A 27,163-nucleotide genomic window follows, 5' to 3' on the forward strand; every position below is an offset into this window, starting at 1 on the left:
TCTTTATTTCCGTGCCCACCCCACCCCTCCATGAGAAAATCAAACAGGTGGTTTTGGCCTGTTAGAGGGGCCATGTCTTGTAGAGGTGGGCTGTCCCGCAGCCTGTTGAAGACACTGAAAAGCAGCGTCTCTTCTCGGCTCCAGCTTGATCCCAGCGTCCAGTTAAAGAGAGTCACTCTCATTACCATGTCAATTCTGGGAACGGCCCGGAGACCTCAGCTGCACCCTTACAGGCAGCCCATATGGTGCTCACTTGGCAACCAAGCCATACCCCCCCCCAAAACACATTCTCTCACACACATATAGTCACATAAAAAGACGTGTGAAAACCTAAATTTGTTGAATTGAACCTCCGTCCAAGCACACAATCGACCTCACAAAGACATCGATGTGCAGAGACGGGGTATAAAATACATGGGTTTGAGCGCACACGAACATGAATATATAGACCACCCGTCGCACCACCTTTTAGAGCGGGTATCAAAGCAGAACAGACAGTTAAAGAAGGCCTGGGGCTCATGTGCACATCTTCTGGCAGAGCTGGACCACACAGCGGCTGTATGGAGGAATGCATGGCTTTATACCTCATTTTACTATGTTTGAAGGTGATCTCATCAAAAAGTAACCATAATTATTATTAATAATTTGTCAATTCAAATGTTTATGCACATGTATATAAATATTGCAGGCTTGTTTTCCAAAATAAAACCTTTTTTTGTAGCTTAGATGAAGTTTGTTTTACACCCAGAAATTAAATCAATGCTTGTATAGAGGTATGTCAAAACATATGAAACAGCAATATTGTTATCTTGCTTAACGGCTTCATGTGTTGATTGATTTAAACTAATATTGAACGTATTATTTGTAAAAAACGGATAGCTGAACAAGCCACCTGCACAGCCATTAATAAATCTGTCATGACGAACAAAAGAAGTCCATGTGCAGGGTGTTTCTCTGTATTGAGGCATCAGAGAGACCGAAGCTGTGAGGTATTTCCTTCCCTAACAGTGGAATGTGCTGGATCAGAGCCTAATAGTTACAGGAAACTAAAGGTGCATGTGCTTATGTGTGCATTTGTTACATTGTGTGTGCGTGTGTGTGCGTTTGTGTGTGTGTTTGCATCCTCTTTCATTGCCAGCGTGCAGCGTAAATAATGATTCTTAGAGTAAGTAAACAATGCTGGGAAAATAATAAAGGACTTACATCATAATTGTAGTTTTGTGATGTCAGAATGGGTTTGTTGTTATTTAAAATGACCATACAGGGTGGTTTTTGAAAGTAGAGGTTAATGAGAGATCATGTGAGAAGTGTTCAAGAGCACATTGCTCTTCGTCACATGCACATTTCTCATAGAGCACAAGTGATAAAAAAACATTATTGATAGGAGAAGTCTATAGCTGTTTAATTCAGTAGGTGACCTTAAAAAATCACATGACCAGTCGAATACTTTTTTGTCTAAGTTCCTATTTTACGCACCAATAATTACTAACTTCTAACAGAATATTTCCATAATGCCATCAGTAACAAAAATGCTTGTGTTTTTAAGTAATTCAGCTTTTACACTGATATTAAACATTCAATAAGTGTCAATATAAAGTCGATATATACGGTTTCATCAGAAACCTGGCCCAAAGTTAACTTCCGTCTATAAATTAAGTCAAAGACAGCTGCCATATAGACGGTTTCATCACCAACAACAAAAACAAACTTTATGTGGCCCAAACTTAACTTCCGGTAGACCTCAGCAAAGAATCACCATTAATATGATTACCAAACACAGACCAGAATGGGCCATCTGGGACAACTGTCCGGAAATAAAATACAAAAAACCTATACGATACACTGTAAACATTTTGGTGTAGTCATGCAGCTAGTTGCCAGTAACGTACAGTAGATTTATATTTATGTAATTTATTGGCAACAGTTTGTTCAAAGATATGGATATTAAATGAATATTAAACATGAACAAGTCTTTATCTTTACTGAGGAAAAGATAAAATAACAGCCTCACGCAAAGCATTCTGTGAACCAGAAATCCACATTTAACTTTTTTTTTCTAATTTTGGTTCCCAGAATGCATTGCATGATGCTGCTTATTAATAGTCTTTTTCTGTAAGGATTAAGACTTGTTAATGTTTAATGATAATTTATCTTTGAATAAACTGTTGCCAATAAATTACATAAATATAAATCTACCGGCATTAACTGCTGGCATTAATACTGTAATCTCCACAGAATTTTTTTACAGTGCATGATACTACACAAGGTGTGCTTCACGATGCCATAAAATAACCTTTTACGTCTAAATGGTTCCATAAGGAACCTTTAACGTCAGTTTCACAAAAGAGTTTTTGTTGCAAAAAAAGGTGTTCTTCACATTACAAAAAGAAAGAGATGTTTTCTAAGGAACCTTTGACTGAATGGTTCTTTTTTAAACCAAAAATGGTTCTTCTATGGCATTGCTGTGAAGAACCTTCAAAGTACCTTTTTTTTAAAGTGTTTACTACTATACTAAGTGCACCTTCAATCCAAGTATCTTATTGTTACAATATTTAAGTCGATTAAAGGAATTCAACTAAGCTGTTGCCTTTCCAACATAAGCTGTTGTCACTTTTCTACACTGTCACTTTTTCTCTCACTTTTCTACACTTTTATTTTAGAAACAAGTCTAATCGTGTTCACATTATCAGTCTCTGATCTGTGATAACATACCCAATCAATACATAGTTTTCTCTTTGTGTTTGCACATGCTCAGTACACCGGCTTCCACAAAGCTGCAGCTGTGCAGTCACATACGCAACAAGATTTCACAACATCCTTCTCCCTTCACTGGAAATATCCTACTTTCCTCCTCCCCTCCCTTCCTCCCTCGTTCTCTTTCTCTCTGTGTATAAGTGTCTTCAGTGAAATGCCCTGACAGCCCAGCAGGTGTGCGACTTAGTCATCCACTCTGGCCTACCCATATTTTATCGTTTCTGTGCGTGGGTGTCTTAACACTACTCCTTAAGTATGCAATGTTAGATTTCACCATAGTGCTAGTCACAGGTACATGTTGTAATCAACAGATGATCTGTTCGCGACTAGCCCAGCTGCCTAAGTTTTTAGCAAAAGCGTCACTCACACGGGCGCCAAACATCATGACTCTGGACTTTCCAAGCTTTCTTATGTATGTGTGTTCTGGCACAGATGTGCAGTGGTTCTGACTCTTTGTACAGCTGGCAGTAGTTTCTGTTTCTAGAGATGAGAGCACGCTGTGTGTCACAACTCCCAGTGTTCACTCTCTTCTGTTTATCAGACACTCAAAGTTATAATCAGACGGCTTATTGACACCCTCACACGCTCACATTTATCTAGCCATTGAAATCGAGATGTTTGAGGGTCCACAAGGCCAAGAGTGCTTATTTTCATGGCATGATTCTAATCATTGTATTGTTTACACAAAATCATTTATGTTTAAACATTTGGCAGACACAAAAGAAGATAGTTTGAAGAATGTTGGTAACCGAACAACGGCTGTACCCGTAGACTTGCATTGGTTTTGTGTCCATACAATATAATTGAATGGGGACCGCCGTTGTTCGGTTACCAATGTTCTTCAAAATATCTTCTTTTGTGTTCTGAAGAAGATAAAAAGTAAAGGATGACAGATTTTTCGGGGAATTTTTTACCAAAACCATTGCACCACCCTACATCTACAGCTATACATGCAAAATCCCTACACAAAACACACACCCTGTTAGATAATCTTTTAAACAGCACATAATGTCATAATGAAGTATGTGTTTCACGTTTCTTATTATGGTCTGAAGAGCTTACTGTTTTCCAAAATCACCATATGTCTGTTATCCAAATATAGCATCTAAACATATATATTTACTCTGGCTGGGTTCTTTAAGATGAATGGAGTTACACCATGAGACAGAAATCAGTGCAGTCATACTTATCGTGATTTACAGACACACGTTCACACAGCCGGGCCGTGTTTAAGATCTTCACATCTGTCACCAGTTAAGGCCCACACTGTTGCCATCTACATGATGAATTCATCCCGAGTCTGAAGGATACATTAAAAGCCGTTGGAACAGCGAGTGTCACTGTAAAAATAATTGCCCTTGAGATTAAAAATAAATATTGTTTAACATCAGAGTACTAAACTTAAAGACGTTTCCCAAAGTAAAATGACATGCAGCATCTCGTTGTAAGAGAGAAACAGATGGGGAATCTTTGGAAACACACAACAATGAAGATGGAGAAAAGAAAGTGAAGGATCAGAGCTGAATGAGAAGAAATGGATGAATAAGTGAAAGAGAGTGAGAGAGAGAGGAATGAGAGATTGTCTTTCTGGAAGGTCTCCTCTCAGATGTGGGCTCTTCTTCTCATGCTAATGAGATGTTTCTTTAGCTCTGGCTCTGTTTGCATAACAATGCTGAGAAAGTGAAGGAGCTAAACTTCAGCTTTCTTTGGGAACCAAACCCTGGCCTTTCTTCTGGAGAAAAACACTCTTCTTCTTTTGTCAGAGCAATGAAAGTAGTTCTGCGCAGCTGTGTGAGGTGATCAAAGCCGCTGCTCGAAATGAGTTTGAAATGACCAAAGTTGGAGATGTAAAATCAATGACATTCCAGAAATACTGGAGAAGAACATAACAGAATGAGGAGCAGAAGGAATCTCTATTTCTACCATCGCTGTGTGAAAAAAGTATCTGAGTGTGTTTACTGGGTTTAGTTTGGGAACCAAATGATCCTCAACATTTTGGGGGTATGAGATATGAGAAGAACTTCAGAAAAGTATAAAAGTTCTTATGTAATGAAATATAATAGATCATCCAACGTATAATAACATTATATTATATAATAACATTATTTAATATATATACAATATACATATTTATATATATATAAAGTAAATAATTTAGCTTATACAATACAATAGATGTCTATGTAGAAAACGAAGTAAATGTACGTGTGTGTGTGTGCGTATCTCTTTATGAGTACGCTTTACAAATCCAACACAATGTGACATATTATGAGCACAAGGTTATAAAAGCGAGCTGAATAATGTCTGTGTTGTTACTGTGGATCATGTGTTATGGCTGTCCAGATGTGGAGGTAATGCCAGTCAGTCTCACGCAGTAATCTGAAAGACTGGAGCCTCTTGTCTTTCTTGAGCGTGTCCTTGTGACATTGTTTTGTTTCTTATTCTCTATCAAACATGAGCTCACTATCTTAATGATATAAAAAGGTCATTTGAAAGGCCTTTGATCTAAAAATATGACTTTTGAGACACTACGACACTTGTCACTTATTGCTTGACCCTACTGTTTCCATGCTGGTCTGGGCTGGTTTCGGGCTGATCTACCTGGTGGACATAACGATATTTTGTGGTAAGACTGGTTACCTAAAGGTATGTGATGGTTCATTTTGTTGGGGACACCAATCCCATGCTGGCAAACCATCTTCCAAAACACTACCGCCTTGTATGGATTTTTTTACCGGACCCTACACTGTTGTTTCTATATGTGTAACATTAACACACACTGCTCGGACTCTAGAAATGCATCTTACAGGAAGCTGTGAGCATTTGCACTGGTCCCACTTTTGCACATCCTGCACTATTTCACTTTCCTTTTCAATATTGTTGACATTTAATTTGTGACATTTTAATGCCTATAGTTGTAGCTTTAAGAACATATTTTGTTTATTTAATGTATTTCTCTGCTGCCTAAACCTTAGCAAATTGAATGTAAAGTACTTGGCAACTAAATTTATTCTGAAACAACATTTTGACCGAAATATAAATTAGGTTAAGGTATTTCACAAACTATTATGCTAATGTTAAAAAAACAAGTAATTAAATAATACACACATATTCTTACTTAGGTATGATGACATCTGTTCAACTTTTTCATTCGCAGCATAGTTACAAATATATGGGAACTGGAGAAGATTAGGCCTACACTTTAATATTACATATTATTCCCAAAGAAAGCTCAAGTTTTATCAATTTCCTAAAAAAACAGACATCCGAGATTTGAGAACGATATCAAGGATTCTATAGTTTATCCGATGTATCTTTAATGGCGAGTATAGGAAATCACATGACAAATGTTGCTCGTTTCTCTCACATTTAAACTTCTAGAGTCCAGGTGTTCAAGTTCCACTGTAACGGCTACTAATGAACCATTAGCATCCTTAAAGAAACGACGTAATGCCTCACAAAGGCTTTTACGGTAGTTGAAATGTTCGTGTGGTTAACTTCGTGTGGTGGTGCTCAGAAAGTGTGATGATTCGAATGAGCTATTGTCTCCAGAGTCATCACCTGTTTCCTCAGAAAGGGTCACGATCCATTAGCAATGAGCGCTACACTTAGCACCTCTGATGCTCCTCACGGTCTGAATGAGGAAGTTTATACCCAAATTAGCACGAGTATAAGCAAGTTTTGCGGCCTCGCGTGTAGTCACAACCTAACGCCCAACGTCGCTGCTACTGTATTCATGCAATCTGCCGCTACACAAATTAGCACCCACTTATCTGAGGTGATACTTTTTATTTTGATGCAAAGCAGCTATTTCCTTATTCTCTGTATGCTAAGTGTTCAGATAAGACACGGATGGAATGCTTTAAACATATGCGGTGAACGCTGCTACGGTCTGTGACATAAACTTTAAAAGACTTTTTTATGAACCTGAGGGGAGTGTAAAGAGTCATTCACTAGCATGTGTTTTAAGGCATTGTAAATACGTCCCAGGTTGAGTCTTTGCCTTAATTAGTTCACAAATGTATATATTTTTATCACCTTTGTATTCTTACTCGCTCATGGTGATTAAACAAGTACTTACTCCCTAAATGAATCATTGAATTAGATTTGCCGTTCTAAAATGTGGATGGAATATGTGAGTTCATGAGGATTGAAAACATACTTTTTTGAAAGAGAATGAAAGATGATGTTGATTGTTGACGTGCTGTCACACATCTGTTCTTCGCTAGTACTTTACAAGGACCACGGTGACAGGAGGATCCATGGCGACAGGAGGCTGCCCGTCTGGTGCCAGTGTATTTTTACTGGGCGGCAAATAATAACTCACAGCTGGCAGTGTGGGAACAGCTGCTGCAAACATCACTACGCCCAGCATCTTTCTCCTGCTCACTTTTCCTCCCTCGCTTTAGGGCCCAGACTCGCTGGAGCCGAAGCTCCACAGCCCACTTCCTCTCCCCAGAATTCACTTCCTGTCATTTGATGGGGCTTCCTGTCACGCCTCTGTGATCAGGCCTTGAGAAACCGCTTCTCTGAGAGTAGCTTCCTGTTTCAAAGACAGCTGTAGAGATAGTTCCTGCTTTTTGCTTCACTCAGGGAATTCTCTCTCTCTCTCCTTCTCTCGCTCGCAAACATGCACAATCGTACAAAAGGCATGTTCTCTTATCTCATTTGGACTGCTGATTTTTCCATTTCCTTTAGCTAAGCAGGTGACTGCTGTTTGCTGATGTGGCCATTGGTTTCGTGTCATCAGATTGTCAGCCAGCTATAGATTAGTTCATCCAAAAATGTTCTCACACTTACTCATGTTGTTCTTAACATCAATTTTTTTCAGAACATTAAAGGGATAGTCCACCCAAAAATAAAAATTCTGTCATCAGTTACTTAGTTACCGAACAACGGCGGTACCCATTAACTTGCAATGGTTTTGTGATCATACAATAGAAGTGAATGGGTAACACTGTTGTTTGGTTACAAACATTCTTTAAAATAGATTTTGTGTTCTGAGGAAGAAAGAAAGTCACACAGGTTTGAAATGACAAGAGAGTGAGTAAATGATGACAGAATTTCCATTTTCAGGTGAACTGTCCCTTTAACTGCTGTGGTTACTATAAACTGTTGTCTTATGGACCTAAATTTATGCATTTGGCAGGCATCTTGTTTCAGAGGTAGCGTGCCTGTAAGGTACACATTTTACACAAGAATCCCCAGTGGAAAGTTATTTGGTTTTAGAACATGATGTTGACATAATACATAATGACACCACGAGAGGAATAATGAGAGAATTTTCCTTTTAAGGGCGATCTGTTCTCTAAAGGCAAATGAACAAACAGATCTTGAAATTAGCTGTCTCAAGTCTGCTGTTTTGTTCTTCTGACGTCGATTCCTGGCATTCCAGTTTTTTGGATTCCCAAGTAAAGCACAATAATTCACGTGGAAAAACATTTGCAAAGTGGAACAACAGCTCTCACTCCGTTTGCTTATTTTTGTCACTTTGTTGTGTTGGCATATGTTTGAGACTTCCACGGCAGTCCACGAAACAATCCAAACGTCAGACACAAGCCAACCGTCTTGGCAGATAAAGCAGACAGAGAAGTGGTGGAGTGCCATGGAATGCTGTAGGTGGGGAGGCTGTAGGTTTCTCTGGAGATATGCGCCGATTGGTACATGACGTAAATGGTATAAACCGTGTGTAAGTTTGTCTTCAGACGTCCAGTCTTGTGATCCTAACATTAGATATACAGTATGTTATAGTCGATGATAGAATTACACTAGAAAACTATTATTGCGTTACACGTTTCAGTACATTTTCACCTGAACGCTTCCTTATTATCAAACTTCCTTTAAGGGCACATGTGTTACCCTTCTGTCCATCTACTGTGCCCATCTGGTGTGTGTGTTTGCATGTGTGAGAGGGAAGCAGCGGGGTGCTTGGGTTTGCACTGGGACAGAACAGGTTGGAGACGCAGCATGATGAATTCAGAGAGGCTGGTTTTAACCCAGCAGGCCCATCATAAGGGTCAGTAAGAAGAACCTTTGGCCAGTAGAGCTACAACACATCACATACACCACATTATGTGCAATCTGGCCAAGGCAAATAGAGCAAACGCCCCCTATCAACAATAGGATTCATGTGTGGTAAATCGTTTATTAAATTAAAGCTGTGAATATAGCCACATGCAAGGTCCTCCTTAAATATACAGTATATTGTAGGATGTTCAAATTAGCTGTTTTTCAGGAAAAGGAAAAAGCACTGTACTGAATAAACCCTGTGTTGTAAAAGTTAGCAAACACTCTTTAATACCTTTTTATTGTTGAGATATTTGTAAGTAATAAGAGGCAAATTCACTGTAAATTAAAAAAATATGACTATAAAATATTTAATTATTGCATCTGAAACTAATAAAGAAACAAGATGAGGGTTTTATGATAAGATTTTAACAATAAAAACCCAGAGGGCTTGTTTTAATTTACAGAATATTTTTTCCAGCTGGACTGGATGACACAGTTTATTCATCTAAATGTATATCATGACAAGATGATCATAATGATATCAAGTGTGACATGGTTCTGTTAAAGAGATCGATACATATTCTTCATCATTTATTTACCATCATGTCATTTCAAACCTGTATGACTTTCTTTCTTCAGCAGAACACAAAAGATGTTTTGAAGAATGTTGGTAACCAAACAACACTGGACCTCTATGACTTCCATTGTATTGACACTAATCCACTGACACATTTCTCAAAATATCTTCTTTTGTGTTCCGTGGGAGAAAGAGTCACATTGAGGGGAAAAAATAATGACGTCATTTTTGACAAACCTATTTTTGGGGGGTAAAAACCGTTAAGGACTTTACGAGGTAACAGTTTATGAGAGAATAGTAACATAAGACTATATGAATACTTAATCACCCTTTGTTTCTATAAAACAACACAATCTGTGTAGAATCGAAGATTGCACTTAAATCTATATTTAAAGTGTTGTTACCTTCCTCATTCCTTAACTTTCTGTTTGTCTTTCCTCTGTCTCACTTTTCTTACCTCTCTCTCTCTCTCTCTCTCTCTCTCTCTCTCTCTCTCTCTCTCTCTCTCTCTCTCTCTCTCTCTCTCTCTCTCTCTCTCTCTCTCTCTCTCTCTCTCTCTCTCTCTCTCTCTCTCTCTCTCTCTCTCTCTCTTCCTCTCTCCGTCTTTGGGAAGCATGCCTTCCCCAGCTGTGTGTTCAGCCCCCACAGTGAGGGCTCAGGGCAGGCCAGGCTCACAGCTGGCCAGACATTGTGGAGCCAGTCGACAGGCGCATGGAGGGCCGCCCGCCCCGGCCTCTTCCTTTGCAAACATGCCCAGGTGTGGGGCCTGATGGCTGGGCCTCTGATGTGTGTGTGTGTTTGAGAGGGGGGTCAGAGCAAGAGGAGGCATAAAGGGTGGGTATTCCCACTGAAGCTGTGTCAACACTGAATGCAGGGGAGTGTTTGTGGCATGGGGGTGGGTAGGGGGCAGTTTGCAACGATTACTGGCTCATTGTAACCACATTGTAGGGAAATTGCTCATATTTGCCAAGCAGCCAGGCGGGCGCATGGGCAGATGCTCGAATAGGAAAAAAACGCTCTAAAGGAGTATTGTCGGGCTTTAATTGAAGATCCATGCAGGCGTGGCGGTTGTTTTAAAAAGGCGACGGAGCACTGTCAACGCATGCAAACATGCGCACGCATACATCACGAAAAATGTTTTTTAAACCGCATATGGGAATTGTGTACTTCACATGTCTGGTAAATTACAGCAGATGTATGGTGTTTTGCACTCGTAGATGGATGGTTGAATCTGTTAATCTATGATCTCATCCTGAGGCACGGCCTGTTAGACAAAGGGTCCAAGGGCTGGACAAAAATGGTTGAATGAGATAACAACCAAAATCCCAATAAACCTTTGAACATCTTTATCTGTGGCCCAGACGCACACGCATGTGCACACAAATACGAGCACACACACACTAATGAGGTGCCTGAGTGATGTCTCTCTGGCTGTTTCGATTTTCTCACCAGCTTTCCTTCATCCGAGGCACAGTGTTTCAGTCCCCCTAGCGGTGTAGATTAAAACTACATCTTCAGAATCCTGCACATCTGTACGCAACAGTCCCTGTATTGAAGAATCAGCATAGTTATGAAAATGTTTTCAAGTGAAGATTTCCTCAAGATGTCGAAGGACAATACCACGCAATATTTTAAACTTAAAATAAAATAAAATGTCAAAACATTATTACCGAAGGTTGTCACCATACCAATATGACCAATGTTAATATTTCGTGGTTTAAATGTATAGTCTCTCTAGCTTTTAAAGCTTTAAAAAAATGAATTGTCACATCCATAACTGTCCATATTTCTCATAAATGGACACATGAGAATGCAAATATTGTAACTATGTTATGCTCTGTCGGGTAATATTGCTTCTGGTTTGTACATTTTAACTCACAGAATTCCCACAAAGAATGTTGTCTCTCCAAAACGTGTCCTTTTTTGTCACATCCATAACACATGAATTTTCTCTCTTTAAAAATAGAAAACTCATAGAATGTTATTTTTCTGACTCTATCATCAGGGTTTAGTAAAATATAAACAGATGGTTCAATACATTTGACAAAGTTTTGACTGAAAATATTTCAGGAATTGCCCCGATGAGTTTGAGATACAATTCATCTACATTTCTTTGCATTCATACCAACATTGAATCCCCAACAGAGATCTGAAGGTTAGAAAGTTCTGTTAAAGTTACATATGGAACCATAGCGGTTGCAACTTTTTCCAGTGCTTACAAATGCCTTTCTGACAAACCATAAAGATTTGGAGGGGATTGTCAATCGATATGATATGATAGATGATTTCAGATTAGAAGTTTACTTCTAATCTATGTTAGAAACTGCTGTTATTTCACTCAGATGAGAAGTTTCAGATTAGAAACTGTGTGCTTAATTGGTTGAAAATTGTTCTCTGTTAGGTCATCTGCCCTCAAAATCCCCCACGAGATGTCAAAATATTCACAGCACAAGTGTGCACTCGCTCGACAACAAGGCAACATGCATATAAACTTGCACTCGCAACGCCATGCTTTAGCTGCATATTTGTTCACTTTGTGTGATTGTTCTTTTTTTTTATCTCGGGGAATGAATTGTTGCTCACCTGTTCACACACGCTGACAAAAGCCAGGCAGCGGAAGCAGCTGTCACACAACTGTATTGGTACAATACTTTAGTTGCATGTTTGCTCAGTACATATTCTCACTTTGGTCAGCTCAAACATCCCTTACAAACAGCATACAGATCTCATGTACTCTTCAAAAATAGCTCACGTCTTTGGGAACAGTATTTAAACAGCTGAACATCTCTCCTGGCCATGTTTACCCAACGCACGTTGGATACTGTCCATGTGCTTCTGGTGCATGTACTGAGTTGTCATTCAAGATCCATCATGAAAATCTAAAACAGTGAAAAAAAAGTTTTGAAGGGCAGCAAGAATTAATGAATAGAACTTTATCTTGGTTTATAAATCAATCGTATAGTGAATGATATGGTGGAGAGATATTAGACATAAACATGATAAATACTATGGATAAGAACCTGAGCCATGATCTTAAGAAATGTTTTGCCTATTGTTCGTCTTTATTGGTAGAGCTGTAACTGTGTTGACATGTGCTGCTGATATTTACTGAAGACCTTGGGGGCCACTCCACACATCTGGAGTCTAGACTCAGCGGCTCTACAGGCCCGAGACTCCCTCTCTCCTTTCCTCTTTCTCTCCTCCGTCCACTGTTTGCATAGCTGCTTGTGTTTAATTTCAATTAAAATAGCCCCCCTTCAAGTGGTTAATCGATTCTGGCGATGAGCGACAAAGTAACTGGAGCCGAGTGTCCTCAAAACACGCGGAGAGAAATATTATTGCAAAGACTTACGTAAACCAGGCAAGCATCTGTGTTTGTGTGAGAGAAACAATGTGATTATCACTTGAATTTTTGGGCCTGGAGGAGCTGTTTGTTTTAGCTGACTCATCCTTGTAGGCACACAGGAGAGAAAAAACGACAACACACATGTCAATTGTTTCTAATAGAGGTCAATGAGATTAAACGGAGATTATCACATGACAGCCTATCTAGATGTAAATATTTGTTTGCGATATTGTGAAAATGTACATTAGTTGTCACCCTAAACTACCCTAGTGTACGCACACACATAAACACACAAAGGAAAGATTCTTGTTAACTGTAGTGTAATGACAAATGCTCGTGTGCAGTAGAGATCTGCTTTACCTGTTAATCTTTTCTCCTCCTCCCACCCGCTCGAGTTCATACACAAAGAGCAGTTAAACTTGACAGTAGTTTATTTTACAGACATTCTCTGGCCTCTTCTGTCGTCCCTTTAAATTTGTGTGGAACTGCTCAAGTCATTATGCACAAAAAAGCTCCAGTAAAGTATATGACAGTGAAACAAAAAGTATTTTTCATAATCAATATTTATCTAAACATCCTTAAAACAAAAACTTTTACTTGAGAAGCGGAAGACAGCAAGAAACAAAACAATCCAAAACGGCTACCGTTGGCTACTGATATTTATTCATATTTCACCATATCAGTAAGGTAATATTTTAAGCTTATAACTGATCAGAGTGTTAAAAACTGATTGAAAAAGCTGATCAGGGGTTTTCAGAGATGGAGGGGTTGCATTTTGAGGTTAGAAAAACTTTGCAGAAACTTTATGAATGAATAAAAAGCTGTCCGTTTTCATTTTTTTAAATGACGTTTTTGTATTGTGCATTCCAATGGATATAAATCAAACTCCAGTTTGTTGTTGTTTTGTTTAAGTAATATTTACTTAAAAAATACAGAAAAACATGATTTTTTTGCAAACAAACTCTGCATATATTATTTTTAGTTAAATCTACATTTATTCTATTTATTATTATTACTTTAATTTGTAGAAAAACAAATGTGTACTTTTAATAAATTTCCCGTTGGCTTATTTTTCCAAATGATCCTCAAACAGAGATTCGGTTCTGCACCCGCAGAACGGTGGAAAATCTAGTTGAAATGATCTTTGTGTGTTTGTGAGAGAGCGAGAGAGAGAAGGTATATAAATGAACCTCTGATTTAAAGCCCGTCCTTATGTAGGACCCCTCCCTTTTCCATGTTCACCCCTTCTCTCCTTTCTGTGCCCATAATAATGGACACGGTGTTTTTACGAGAGTACCAGACCTAACCCCATTCACACTGCACCACTGAGTCGGCACTAAATGGCCCCGTTCAGCTCACCGCTATTAAACAGCTCATAAAAACTGGCCACACAACTGCCCGAGCCACACAGATGCAACTTCACGGCTCCTGATCCCAGCGTGATGCGGACGGAGACAGCTGCCTTTTCGGAATCGAACACATGATGCTTAATCTTCTACAATGAGATGAATTATTAGGCTTAAGGAGGGGTGTTAGAATCAGAAATGGTTATAAAAGGACACCGAGCAGAGTGATTTAAGTGGTTTGGAGAGATTTAAGTGGTTTTACCACAGGACTCCAACATCAAAAGCTAATAATAATTACTGACTTCTCCAAGGGCCACACGATTCAGGTTCTTTCCCACCACGACTGCTTTGTCCCTTTGTTTTTTTCCGTCTTACCGAGAGTAAAGGATATCATATTCCTCTGAAAGCTCTCGGACAGGTGAGCGGTGCTTTGGGTGACCTCGATCTCTCACATTACGGTGTTAAACTGTGACTCTCTGCTGTTCTCGATTACACACACACGCATGCACACACGCACACACACACACACACACACACACACACACACAGGTGCGATCCTTACACATCATTATGTTTCAGTTGTCAGTGAGTATCATACATCACCAGGGCCCACGGTATTACATTACATTGCATTATATCTCTCTGACATGATCATACAAGGGGCTGTTTGGGGCAAAAACATGACATAACTTCTGGGGTTCATTGAACAAACTTAGCAACTACGTGACGTTATTCAAATATAAAACTTCATGTTGCAAATATTTTGATGAATAATATTGAATATTTTCACTGACTATAGCTTTATCCAATTGATGCTTTAGGAAGAATTTTATATTTGAGCCAAAGTAAACTGCACAAAAGGTACTGATATATTTTTGCTAATATCACATTATCTAAAGTACACATTAAACTGAAACCCATCCTGCTGCGATCTCAGTGGGTAGCTGGGACAGTAAAATATGTGCAATAGCCCTAAAAAATATTGAACACATAAGCCTTATAAGCACTATCAATTTATTTGCATTATATAACAAAAATCAGTATGTGGAACGCAAAAAAAAAAAACTTTATAAAAGTATATTTCAAATGATGAAAAATAGCTACATTGTTCCAATTAGGCTAAATGTACTCATATACATATTTCTGGTTGTCAGTCGTAGATATGACAAACTGTACCTGCGGTTATTCGACAAGAGCACCTGTGCAAACCTGATGGAAACTTCAGATCATGTATAGGGACCAGTAGTGAATAGTAGAAGAAAAGTAAACAAAATAAGTTATTTCTGATGAAAGGTTCAGCATTATTTGTGCCAGAATGTCTGTAACAACTGGAAATGTGTTACTTGATGTTTATTATATATATTACAGAGAGAATGCTCAAAACCAGTTGATGTTTATCATTCTTCAATAAGTCTGGTATATTTAGGGTGTGAAACAGCTCTACAGCATTGTAACTGTTTTCCTGACCAGGGCACCTGCGCTTTTCAACCCTCACTGATGCATGCATGCCTAATATTGACAAAATCCTTTTTGAAGACTGGGATGAAATTATTTGTTGTTCATCATTGAAACACAGAACCAGACAATACGGTGAGCATCAAAGCACACATAAACAAACAGAGGAAGGGCCTGATGAGGTCCGGCACGAATGTGATGCTGGTATCCAAAACCATCTGGGTTGGTATTGTGAACAGGGCAGTTTAAGATGTTTCTTCCTCCACCTGCAGTGACTCATACATTAATACTTCTGCCGTGCTTCTCATCTCTTTGGATCAGGGTTATATAACACAGAGAGGGCAGTGTGGGTGTTTGTGTGTGATCCAGGTGCAGCGATTCACTTCTGTCAAGCACACTATTATGATACAGATGAAGAGGAAGTGAACTGGCCAGCTGGATTCCACTGGCAAGTGTCATTTAGTACCATAGCATGGCTTTTTAGCTTTAGAACAGGATGATACAATACCAGTTTCTATTAAATAGGATATTTTAAAGGTTAAGATTCCTTGTCAAGTTTGAAACGATGTGTTAAATAATATTACAACGTGGAAACTATTGCTGCTGAATGAATGAGACGTCCGAGTGCCAAAAAGGTAACATTTCGTCATCTAGTGGCCATTGCTCGCCATTACAGTAACAAAGCATGAAGATAAATATGATCATTGCAAAATAAGAATTACAAGAAAGGTCTGATATTATATAATAGATTTTAATTATTGTATGTACTTAAAGCAACCACCCTAATAAAAAGATTACAGGCGATTTTACAAAATTATTTCCTAACTTACATTCGTGGCATCTATGTAAAAGATAAAACATTGATTACATAAGTGCAATACATGCTTAGATATCTGAATAAATGCAGATTTGTTTCGTTAGTTTGAGTCATCCATGAAACACTTTGAAGTAAAATCCCGGACAACTGGACTGGATTATGTTGAATTGACATGAAAATCTTTTCAGGAAAGTTGAGATGTCTAGCATGTGATATGCCGTACTCCATTTTAACCCATTTCCTACATTATTTTATAATTGTGCATGCAGATTTGACCTCATATTAAATGTGAGAAAACATGGAGTTGTACTTGCATTTGTCACATTGCAGGACCATTTAAAAGGAACAAGAGGTAAAACAGGTGTTTATTAAACATTGATTGTAATAAAAAGTGTGCAAGCAGTTATTTGACCTAAAACAATTTGACTTAAAATGAAACAGAAAGTTAATAGACATGTTATGCATTATAAATTTAAATGCAAAATTATAAATGATATGCTGTTGATTGTTATTAATCTCTATTTAATGGCCTTTGTCCTGGAAACCCCTCCCACGTGTGCATCTGAACTATGGATACATAATGTGCATATAAACAGTAACAGACAGTAAGTTTCTGTTTAAGTTTTAACAAACTCATAACCAGGGATTACCAGTTTGAATTCTCCAGCCTAAAAGTGCACTTTCATGTAGGATTACATGGTAAACAAAAACCTCAATATATAAAAATACATTTGCCAGCATCACTGACCTAAACTGTAAAATGAACTGATTTAAAAGTTTGCAGCTTTGTCATTATAATGCACATTTCTACAAAAATGTTACCTAGCTAGCATTTTAAACTTTACACAATACCACATAAATATCATTCATATATTACTAATAAATCTTGCACAAGACAAACAATCTTCCTGTTTTGTTCTATCGTTATGTACAAATATACTCCTTTCACACTAGGCACACTTCCTTTAATATTCATTTGGTTTAATATTAAAAAACAATTAATTATTATGGTTTCTCTGATAAATCTGTGCTCAATCTGTTCTAGCAATCACTTTTCATCTTTCTAATAAAACAATATTTAGTCAGCCACAGATGTATTTGCACAACTAATGTTTGATTCTCTTTGTTCTTTCTTCAATAAGGCATATCAGAAGAGCGTTTTGAGTGATATTGATATATTAAATCATAAGAGGGCATGCAGAGGGCAGATGGGAAATATGGTCCAGTCATTGATAAAAGTAAGCTGGTTGTGGAGTGGGAAAATGTGAAAGCATGTGACATGCAGGATTTTGATCATTCTCTGTCTCACTCAGAAGCGGACACAGTCATTAAATTCATCTGCGCTGTCAAAGCTGTTTCCTTCAAACAAGGAGCCCTTAAAAGAAAAGAAAAATGGGTGGCATAAACATTTAAACAGTTTTATTATGTCACATAAACAAAATTGTATTATTGAAATTGCAGAATAAAATATCCCATAATAACAGACAACACAAAACGTTTTCAAAGGTTTAGATTCAATCACTCATCACCATTACGACACAAACGACATAATAACGAAATCTTACAGAATGAACAAAAGATCATAACTACAGCAGAAAAAATGAAGCTCTAAAGGAAATGACAATGAATGAATTCAATGAATCTTTAACCAACACCAGACATACACAGTTAGTTACTTATAACCTAAGTGCCCTTCGTGACAGTGTATATGAGATGTCAAACAGCATAATGAGATCTGTGGTGAAGAAGAGCTTTTCAAACACCGTGACATTAAACATACTTACAGATGACTGGCTGCTGCACGAGACTGTGAGGACAGAGAGAGTGAAAGAGAAATAGATGATAAGGAGAAAGAGGGGAGGGGAAGACATATGAAGCACAAGGACCACAATCTGCCATGTGTACACTCACCGTAGTACTCAAAAACAAGACAAAACTGATTGACTGCAGTGCAGAGTAATAAATGAATTAAGAACAACTGACAACAACACTGAACCACAACATCACTGAATTTTGTTAATCGAGGGAGAAAAATAAATAGAAAGTGTTAAAGAGAAAATAGGTCAAATATTTTTGTCCTGTTTTCCAGTCAGAAAATGAACTACAATATGAGAATATGAAGAATAAGAAACATTTACTTACAAAAAGGTTTGCAAGATGAAGACTTGTTTTAAGATAATATGAGGTATATTAAGCTTACAATTGTTTTGATTGGTAAACATGTATAACACATTTTTGTAAGATTTACAATGAAACCAAACATTAAAGCAGTAAGAAACCAACTTAATTCAAAATGTATTCTCTAGGCACGTTACACATTAATGAACAAAATATTGTCTACAACAACAATTATTCTCTAAACAATCATTCATGCAATTTTGTTTCTCTATTTATTTAGTTATAAATATATTTAGAGGTGTTACTGAAAAACAGGACAAAACCACACGCAATTATTATGCAAAATATTATGTGTCTTCTGAAGCCCGTTTGATCGGTGATGTGGATGGGTGTGATCAAAAGAGCCAAAGACAGCACAATCAAAGGTTAAAATAAAGCAAACACTGTGTTAAATAACATGCATGTATGAGGAACAGAACGAGATACCATATAAAACCCAACAGAAAGAATCATTTCACGCAGTTTGCAAACTGCATTCAGCAGCTCTGAGTGGCACATTAAGAACATCAGGGTGTGCTGGGTTAGTGTCAAGAAATCACTGGTCCATTCCAGCTAGTTTTAGTCTTTAAACACAGTGCTTTACATTCTGACACTAACTTGGTTTTGCTGAAGCAGCAGTGCCCCCTCTGGCATGTCGGGGAAGTGCAGGGTGGTAGGGGAGGGAGTGAGGGGCAGCCAGGGCCGGTTGCCGGCACTGTAGAGGCGAGGCCTTTTAACCTGGTCATGTGTGGAGAGGGGCGTGTAACTATTCCGCCTCTGAACAGGAGGGGCGGTGTCTCGCCTGACTTTCGCCTGGTTTGATAAGGGAGAAACTGGGAGGGTTAAAAAGAGAAAAGCGAACCACCTACCCACATACCTCATCTTTAAAAACCTTAAGCACACATTTCAACAGCAAAATAACAGCAATTATGTATCAACAGGCAAAAGTAATCATATAAATTGCTACTGTATAACATCTCAAAATGTTTACATCACAAAATAACATGAGCATCAAATAAACCTCTTTGAGGAAGTAGAAACGTTTACTCAACGCAAGATTCTTGCATCACCACATCATTACAACACATTGTAGCCTAATCGGATGGAACCTTCAACAAAGGGATTATCAAAACTCACAACACAAACCCACATATAGTTACAGCACAACCACAGCAACCGCACAGCAACAAACACATAACTGTAGAATTATGCATAACAGTATTGTACCTCAACAACAGTTGTTTTGTGTGAAACCTCACTCTGATGAGGAGAATCAGACCACAAAAGAAAAGTATTTGTTTTATCAAACTTTACAGCTCACAGTTTGATAAAAATACAGACACATAGCTTAACTAAAGAAGGATTTCTGAGAATGATGCAGCGGACAGCACAGACACCAAACAACATGCAGTGATGCTGTGATGAGATTCAGTTTAAATAAAAACCAAAAGGATGCTTGTGTTAAACACATGAAAAACTGTTCCAATTCTGAGAGAAAAATGTGACCACCGATTACATTAGCATGAATATTTAATATCACCCATTAACAATTCATTCTGTTATAAAGAATAGCACAGAGACAGATGTGGACTCACAAGTGGTCGATCTCGATGTGTGTTCACGGCCTCCACATTCAGGTAAAACATCTCCACTTTGCAACCTGTAGCGGAAAACCAAAATGATCTGTGAGCACATACTGTATGTGTGTATGTTTGGGGTTCGAAGTTAAGAGGCATGCATCATCAAAATGTAGAAATACAAAATGTTTTAATAAAAAATTAAAAGTTTGGTTTTCAGGATTGTCTAAAACAAATACTTAAGATTCCTACAATTTCTACTGTATGCCACCAATCCAACAACCAAATTTTTGACATGAAAAAGTTCTGATAAAAGGAAAAGCATGCAAACATAAAGGCATTTTCACCAGTAATCTCAATCTTTTGAACTCCATCTTAGTGTTTGTATGTCTGCCACGAAACTAGATAGTAGAAACAACTGTCCAACATACCATAGGCAACAGGAGTGAGCTTCGTGACAGAATGAAGGGGACATTTTATATAGGGAAGGTCATCTAAGGGACAGAAAGATTACACAACCTTTGATACAGTTACAGCACAAATGTGTTTCTGCATTTCAGTGTGTGAAAGTAAGGCTTGCATCTTGCCTGCGCTCTTGTCCAAGAAATATGCCAGCAGACAGCGCATAACCGCCTGATGACAGATGACCAGAACATTGCCCTGTCTCTCAAGCTCCATAATGACAGGCTCCAGTCTCTGAACCAGATCCTGATACGACTGCAGGGAGAGAAAGATAACGTAACATGCAGCATTGTATTGCTTAGTATAATTTAAACGGATGAGTTATAAAAAAAATATGTTTAAAGGGGCAAAATCCTGCAATAAAGCATTTTCGCATGGGGCTCAATGAGATTCCGCTCTGTTTTGAAACCAGTCTCTGCATAACCTTATATGTTTTGCTTATAGTCAATGTTTTCTTGTACAGCTGCTTTGTAACAATGAAAATGGTAAAAAGCTATATATAAATAAAGCTGACTTGACTCTCTAGCGGCCAGTCAATGAATTGCAGTTTAAGTCACTTCTTTGTTGGTTTCATGAGAGATTGTCGCTTGCATAACACCCAGTGGAATGGCCTAATATGAACTCAGATAAGGGATGAGAAGCAGCATGCTCTCTAGGGAACTACAGCAGATGTATTGTACATGTACCTCTCCTCCTGGATATCTGTAGTGGTACTTGTCCTGATCCCGGAGTGCAAACTCTTCTGGGAATGTGTTCTGGATCATATCATAGGTCATCTCCTCACACACACCCTACAGCAGTCAATGTTTCAGTATGTAATACATACAAACTACACGTAACTGTGACATGTAACATTTTTGGAGGATCTATTGACAGAAATACAATACAATATACATAACTATGTCTTCAAAGGTGTACGAAGACCTTACATGATGAAGCGTTATGTTTTTATTATCTTTGAATGAGCTATTTCTATCTACATACACCGCGGGTCCCCTAACATGGAATTCAACATGTTGTTTCTACAACAGTTTTGTAAATATGTTATCAACGTTGGCAAAGAACAGAAAACTTGACGACATCTTAGTTCTGTAGTGCTTCGAAAGGGAAGGTTGCAATACGCAACCTCACCGCTGCTAAATGATAAATTTCATACACTGGACCTTTAAGTACACAACAAATGGCCATCATACTAACCGCATCTATCTCATTGAGGATCTTCCACTGCTCGTAGGGAACTCCCAGCTCTTCGGCTGTCTGGATGGTTCTCCTCAACTGGCTGGTCCAAACCTTCAAGTCAGACAGCTTGTGCTCTTCAACAAAATCACGAAGGGCACTCGCAAACTACAACACAGACAGAAAGAGTAAGTCAAACTCTTTAGTGCCTTTCCCAGCAAGCATAAAACCATCTGTAATAAAAATATAATACGAAGGTAGATTTAATTAATCCAGACCTTTCTTCCTCTGGGGGAGAGTTCAGAATCCCCCCCGATACGGCCCTGGACGTTGTGCTCAGTCTCTCCGTGCCTGCACAGGTAGATGGAGTGCGAGTGTACATGGATGTTCATGAGGTAGTAGACAATCTTACTCTGAATGTAGTCCTGAACGTGGTTTACCAGGAACCGGCGACCCACATTCATCACTTTAATAAAGGAAAGAGCTCTGGAAAAGAAATGTGGATGATAAGACATAACTATACTAGACAAATACAGTGCTTAAATCTATATTTTTCATCCATCTATTTTTATGTGGAGAAGATTCTTACTTGTCATAAGCATCAGGGTCTAATGGTTGGTAAGTGACCTTATAACATTCAATACGTTTCAGAAAATCATCCATGACTCTCTCGCGGTGTGTCTCTGGATAATCTGGACTTGACACCTTGACATCCTGTAGGTTTATAAAATGCTTGTCATCAGTAATATACAACAAAACTGTTTTATTATCTGAAAAGATTTGATCATACCACTTATTTAACAGAATGCTAACCAAACAACATACCAGGATATTAGCAGCAATAACCTCTGGATCATCACAAACTGACTCCACAAAAAACACCTGCAAACGTAAACAATGAATTTGCGTACATTACAGTTAACAGATGAGAAAACATAGACATTCAATTGTGGACATGTTGCTAGCATACCTTGTATGCATTCTCCTTCACAAAGTCTAATATGAGATCTCGTCTTTCTCGAGTTGTGTTTGTGGCATCAAAAACCTCAAAATAAAAACAGGTGATTATTTATTTATCAAAAGGAAAAATACTCTCTTTAACACTACTTTTACTACACAAGTACTGAGGTGAACAGAGCAAAAAGTAACCATACAGCTATTTGTCCGCCTTCCTCATTCAGGTAGATCTTCACATCTTGCAGGGCCACTAAGGCACAATGTCTATTGGACAGAAATTATTTGTTGAATTTGTAAGAAATGAGAAAATGCAATTAGACAGGTTCTATTCTCAGGTATGTTGTACAGACAGGACTAATGTAATGTGTTCTAATGTAACCTTATCAAATGGGTTGAAATATTGTTTAGCCGCTCTGATGTCACATGACTCAATGCAAGGTGTTTCCATGGTTTATGGACATTTTTCTCCTAGTGTAAAACAATTTACGAGGCCATTTGCACCTTTTTTGGTAAAACAACTCAAGAAATCATTTGCACCTTTTTTGCAGAAAGTACATCTACCCTTGTAAAATGTGTTTGGGATGGATATGCTGGGGTGGTTAAAAAGGGTAAACACAGATGGGTAAAGAATTTCAAACAACACCCAACTCAGACAAAGCTACAAAAATTGGATTTCAAGTGATGTAACCATTGAAACTCATCATTAAATGTTCCTTTCCATGTCAAAGATACAATTCGCCCAAAATGAAAATTCTGTCCTTATTTACTTACTCTCACTCTCTACCATAGTAGGAAAAATAACTTTAGAAATGTCTTTGTTGAAATGTAGGATTGTGGGAGGAATGTAGGAAAGCAAACAGTTATGTCACACGTTTGACTACCATTGTCATTTTTCCCACTATGGTAGTCGGTGGCCAAGAATTGTTTGGTTACAAGCATTCTTCCAAATATCTTTCTCTGTGTTCATCAGGACAAAGAAATGTATACAGATTTGTGACAACTCGAACTCGTAAATGACAGGATTTTATTTTTGGGTAAACTGGTAGACTACTTGTGTCTACTTTTATTACAAAACAATGTACGGTACAATATGGAAAAGTAAATAAATGAAAACAGATCTTTCATTTTTGAGCGCTCTTGTAACTTTAAATCATGCAACTGAATCCAACTGAGGTATGTTCCTACTTCCGTATCACCATGGCTTCCTCATTGTCATGCCTGAAAAAGTCATAAGACTTGTATGCTTTGACCGCCTCCCTCCGGTACACGCCCAGGTTAAACACTGCACAATACAAAACAATTGAATGTTAGAATGACATTATTGAATCACCTTATAACATACAACAATTCTTCAACTCGGCAACAGTTCAACTCCCAGTGCTGCTTTAGGAACATCTGACTTCAAATTACGGCGATTGAATGACTTGTTTTACGGGTTAGGGTGAACACAAGAGAGTCTGCACAGTGTTGCCAGCATAACCGTTCAAATAATCCAAGCTCAGATTCATTCTCTGTTCAGACTGTGACGTCACACTGATGAGCTGACTGCTATAAAAAGAGTTTAAAATTGGACACCCTGACAGCTTTCTGAAACCTGTCCGCTCACCCTTGGTGGGAACTCCTATCCAGTTGAGGTAGCGTGTGAGTTTTTTCGACATGTACGTCTTGCCTCTCGCAGGCAGACCTATCATGACAATCACGGTGGGGGAGTTGGTCATATAGGATGCCCATGCTGTTGTTGGACAGACACAGACAAACAGATGTGTCAACAGAAAAATAAAACCAAGAGATACCATGAGCTCAAATTAATACATTATCCCGTAAATCCTTTATTTGTCCTTTAATATGTTTATATTTAGAGGGAACGCCCAGTGTTTACCTCCGAGCAAACTCAAAATAAAGGCACCCTTACCCTGATTCGCAGTTGGCATTACAGTCAATAAACGTCTAAATAAAGAACAGGTGAGCAGGTTCATTTCTTATATAGTAACCAATGACAATAAACTCAGTGACCCCTAACACTTTGGTAACTCTAAGGATCGATTACACACACACAACTCCACACAATACTGAAATCACCGCGTGTCATTCCTTAGTTTCCACTTTGTCATCTATCTTGCTAGGTCTTACTATTCTTCACACGTTCAACAGAATTCGGGGTGAACTTACAGCATTTCTTCTCTTGTCCTCTGAGCTCTGATTTCCTGGATTCAGCAGAACTTGCTGGACCGGTGTCTTGCTGCAACCATGCCGACATACTGGCTATGACAAGTTGAACAACTCCCTTATTCATCCAACTGTAAAAACATATTGCACCTGCAGAGACCGAGAGAAGCTGAGAGATAACGCCAACTCGATCTATGTTAGTGGTGACAAGGATATTGCTTATTGTAAGACAGATATGACAGATCCATATACACCATGCGCTACTCATTGACAGCTGAGCTTATTCTGCCGCATGCATGGCCAGATGCCCACATCATCATTTTCACACCCAGCCGCAGCAAATATAATGCTATACGTCACCGGAAAGAAGACGATCCTCACATATTATGTACGTCACTGTGGGATTCTCAGAATTTCACACGGCGTCATCATAGAAATGATCCTTATAATATCATTAACGTAATTATAAATAACAGCAATAGGACTCGAGTACGTCATAATAAGAATGATACTCTGAACACAAGGTGCGTCATAATAGAACACCCTGAATCTGTCAGTCTAGATCGATGGCCCTCAGAATATCACGTCATAATACTGATGACGTTCATGATATTCTGACACGCGGAGGATCTCCCGAATATCATGCATGTCACTACAACACGTTCCTGACAATTTCAACCAGAATGACATTGGACAATGATTTAAAATGACACGGCTGTTAACTATAAGATAACCGAAAAGAAAGCGTTAAGGTATTTCGTCTTACAGTGTTTTGACAGTTCGCTTCAGAGATCCGTTGGCTTCGGTCAGACCGACAGATTCACTTCTTTGGCGCAGTGCTGTTACGCGAGCCGGTTGTGCACTTGACCTTTCAAAGTATGGCGGGAACTCCGGGCCAAAACCTAACGTCCGATCGACCGACCGACCGTCCGTCTGTCTAACCGAACGTCTGACCGGACCTCTTGAACGTTTGTGCGCGTGACCCACGTGACGACCTGACGTGACGTCAACGTCTCAAAATAAGCGCTTTTTAATCGATAACACATCGACATTACAAGCATTAAGTTAATTTTTACTTAAAAACGATTTGAACTGCTTGTGCTGTACTGTTTTTATTAACACTGGGTGTGTTTGAAATGTATTTCAGTGTTTAAAGTGTTTACCATTATGTTTTACTCTGTAATACAGGTTTACTATTTGATTGTTTTATAAAAACAGGGGGTTTCAGATGGATTTCAATGTTTAGAAATACGTCAATTTGCTCTGTGTGTTTTATTGGTTACACTCTGTTTAAGTTTTAAAGATAAGCAATAGTGCCTCCAGAATTTAACTGTACAGGCAATTACACATATAACAATAAATGCATTGAACTTCAACTGCAGTTTTCATGAGAGGATTCATCAGAATTTATTCCTTTACAAAAAATGTATAGTTTAAAAAATATTTATTCTTATCAGTGTAAAAAAAGAAACAGTACATTACAGTTTTTCTCAGTCCAAATTGCTTAACTACTTTAACTATAGTTTAACCATGGTCATTTGTATTTTACTAAATGTAATCAATCCACTAAAATGAAAATATTACCACAATTTTACTATAATAAAATACGGTTTAAACAAGATACAATTTTAACTTTATTAAGAAGAGCTATAGAAACATAGAATAAAGTTGAATAGAACTGTTTAATTACACAGTGCCTCACAAATAAAAGTCAGGAACAAAAGTGTTATTTTATGAAGCGCGGTTTTTAATTTAAACCTGTAAACAGATAAATATGCTGTGTTATGAATTTACCGTCACCAAGACTTGTTTGTTTTCATATCAGCCACAAACAACCAACTGGCCAAACAATATTGCTACATTTCTTTCATTAAAACCCTATAACACGTTCTTACGTGTGTTTACATGTTGTTAACACGTACCAATAGCGCCCGGTCGACAGAGCCGGTATTCTATCGTCTTAATAACGTGTTTTCCACCTGTAAGAACACGTTTAAACACGTTTGTGTTTGCTTTACCTTTATTTAACATCGTATGATTCAGTATCCTCCAGCTAATCCATTTTTCATTCATTTAATGTCTGGTTTAGACGGTTATATGATGTAGAATGTTATTAAAGTAAAATAAAGTGTAATCCTTCTTCGGGGTTTATTTTGGTTGCGGACCGATATTAGTGGCGCATACCGCCATCTAGTGACGGAGTGTAAAGTCCCATAGACCCTAGAGACCACATACTGCGTTACTTACGTTTGAAATATGTATTTATTTAATAGTTTGCAGCTTCAGGTGAAAGCTTTAAATGTCCATGTTTTGAGTTTTGTATGTTACAGTAGTAGACTAATACAATTGTTCCCACATGAGAAA

The 27,163-nt window shown here is 38.2% G+C and overlaps 1 protein-coding gene across 7 annotated transcripts; it reads right to left on the minus strand.

Annotated features, from left to right (window-relative positions):
- Positions 1-16,226: 16,226 nt before the first annotated feature.
- Positions 16,227-26,960, minus strand: pfkfb2b (6-phosphofructo-2-kinase/fructose-2,6-biphosphatase 2b). Of its 7 annotated transcripts, none has more exons than XM_079482601.1 (17): positions 26,818-26,924; positions 24,803-24,949; positions 24,240-24,365; positions 23,819-23,915; positions 22,831-22,897; positions 22,647-22,721; positions 22,502-22,558; positions 22,266-22,390; positions 21,955-22,162; positions 21,698-21,844; positions 21,187-21,291; positions 20,626-20,755; positions 20,470-20,532; positions 20,057-20,121; positions 19,689-19,721; positions 19,080-19,274; positions 16,227-17,679 (listed from the first exon to the last, which is right to left on the minus strand). In XM_079482601.1, exons 1-17 carry the CDS (start codon positions 26,870-26,872, stop codon positions 17,614-17,616), a joined length of 1,761 nt encoding a protein of 586 aa, XP_079338727.1. In that variant the 5' UTR covers positions 26,873-26,924; the 3' UTR covers positions 16,227-17,613. The 7 variants fall into 7 exon arrangements, with proteins under 7 accessions (XP_079338727.1, XP_079338728.1, XP_079338730.1 ...); XM_079482602.1 differs by lacking the exon at positions 26,818-26,924 and adding an exon at positions 25,566-25,779; XM_079482604.1 differs by lacking the exons at positions 19,689-19,721; positions 26,818-26,924 and adding an exon at positions 25,566-25,807.
- Between the last annotated feature and the right edge of the window lie 203 nt (positions 26,961-27,163).

This window comes from Barbatula barbatula (genome assembly GCF_947034865.1).
Source record: "Barbatula barbatula genome assembly, chromosome: 20".
Classification (NCBI taxonomy): Eukaryota; Metazoa; Chordata; class Actinopteri; order Cypriniformes; family Nemacheilidae; genus Barbatula; species Barbatula barbatula.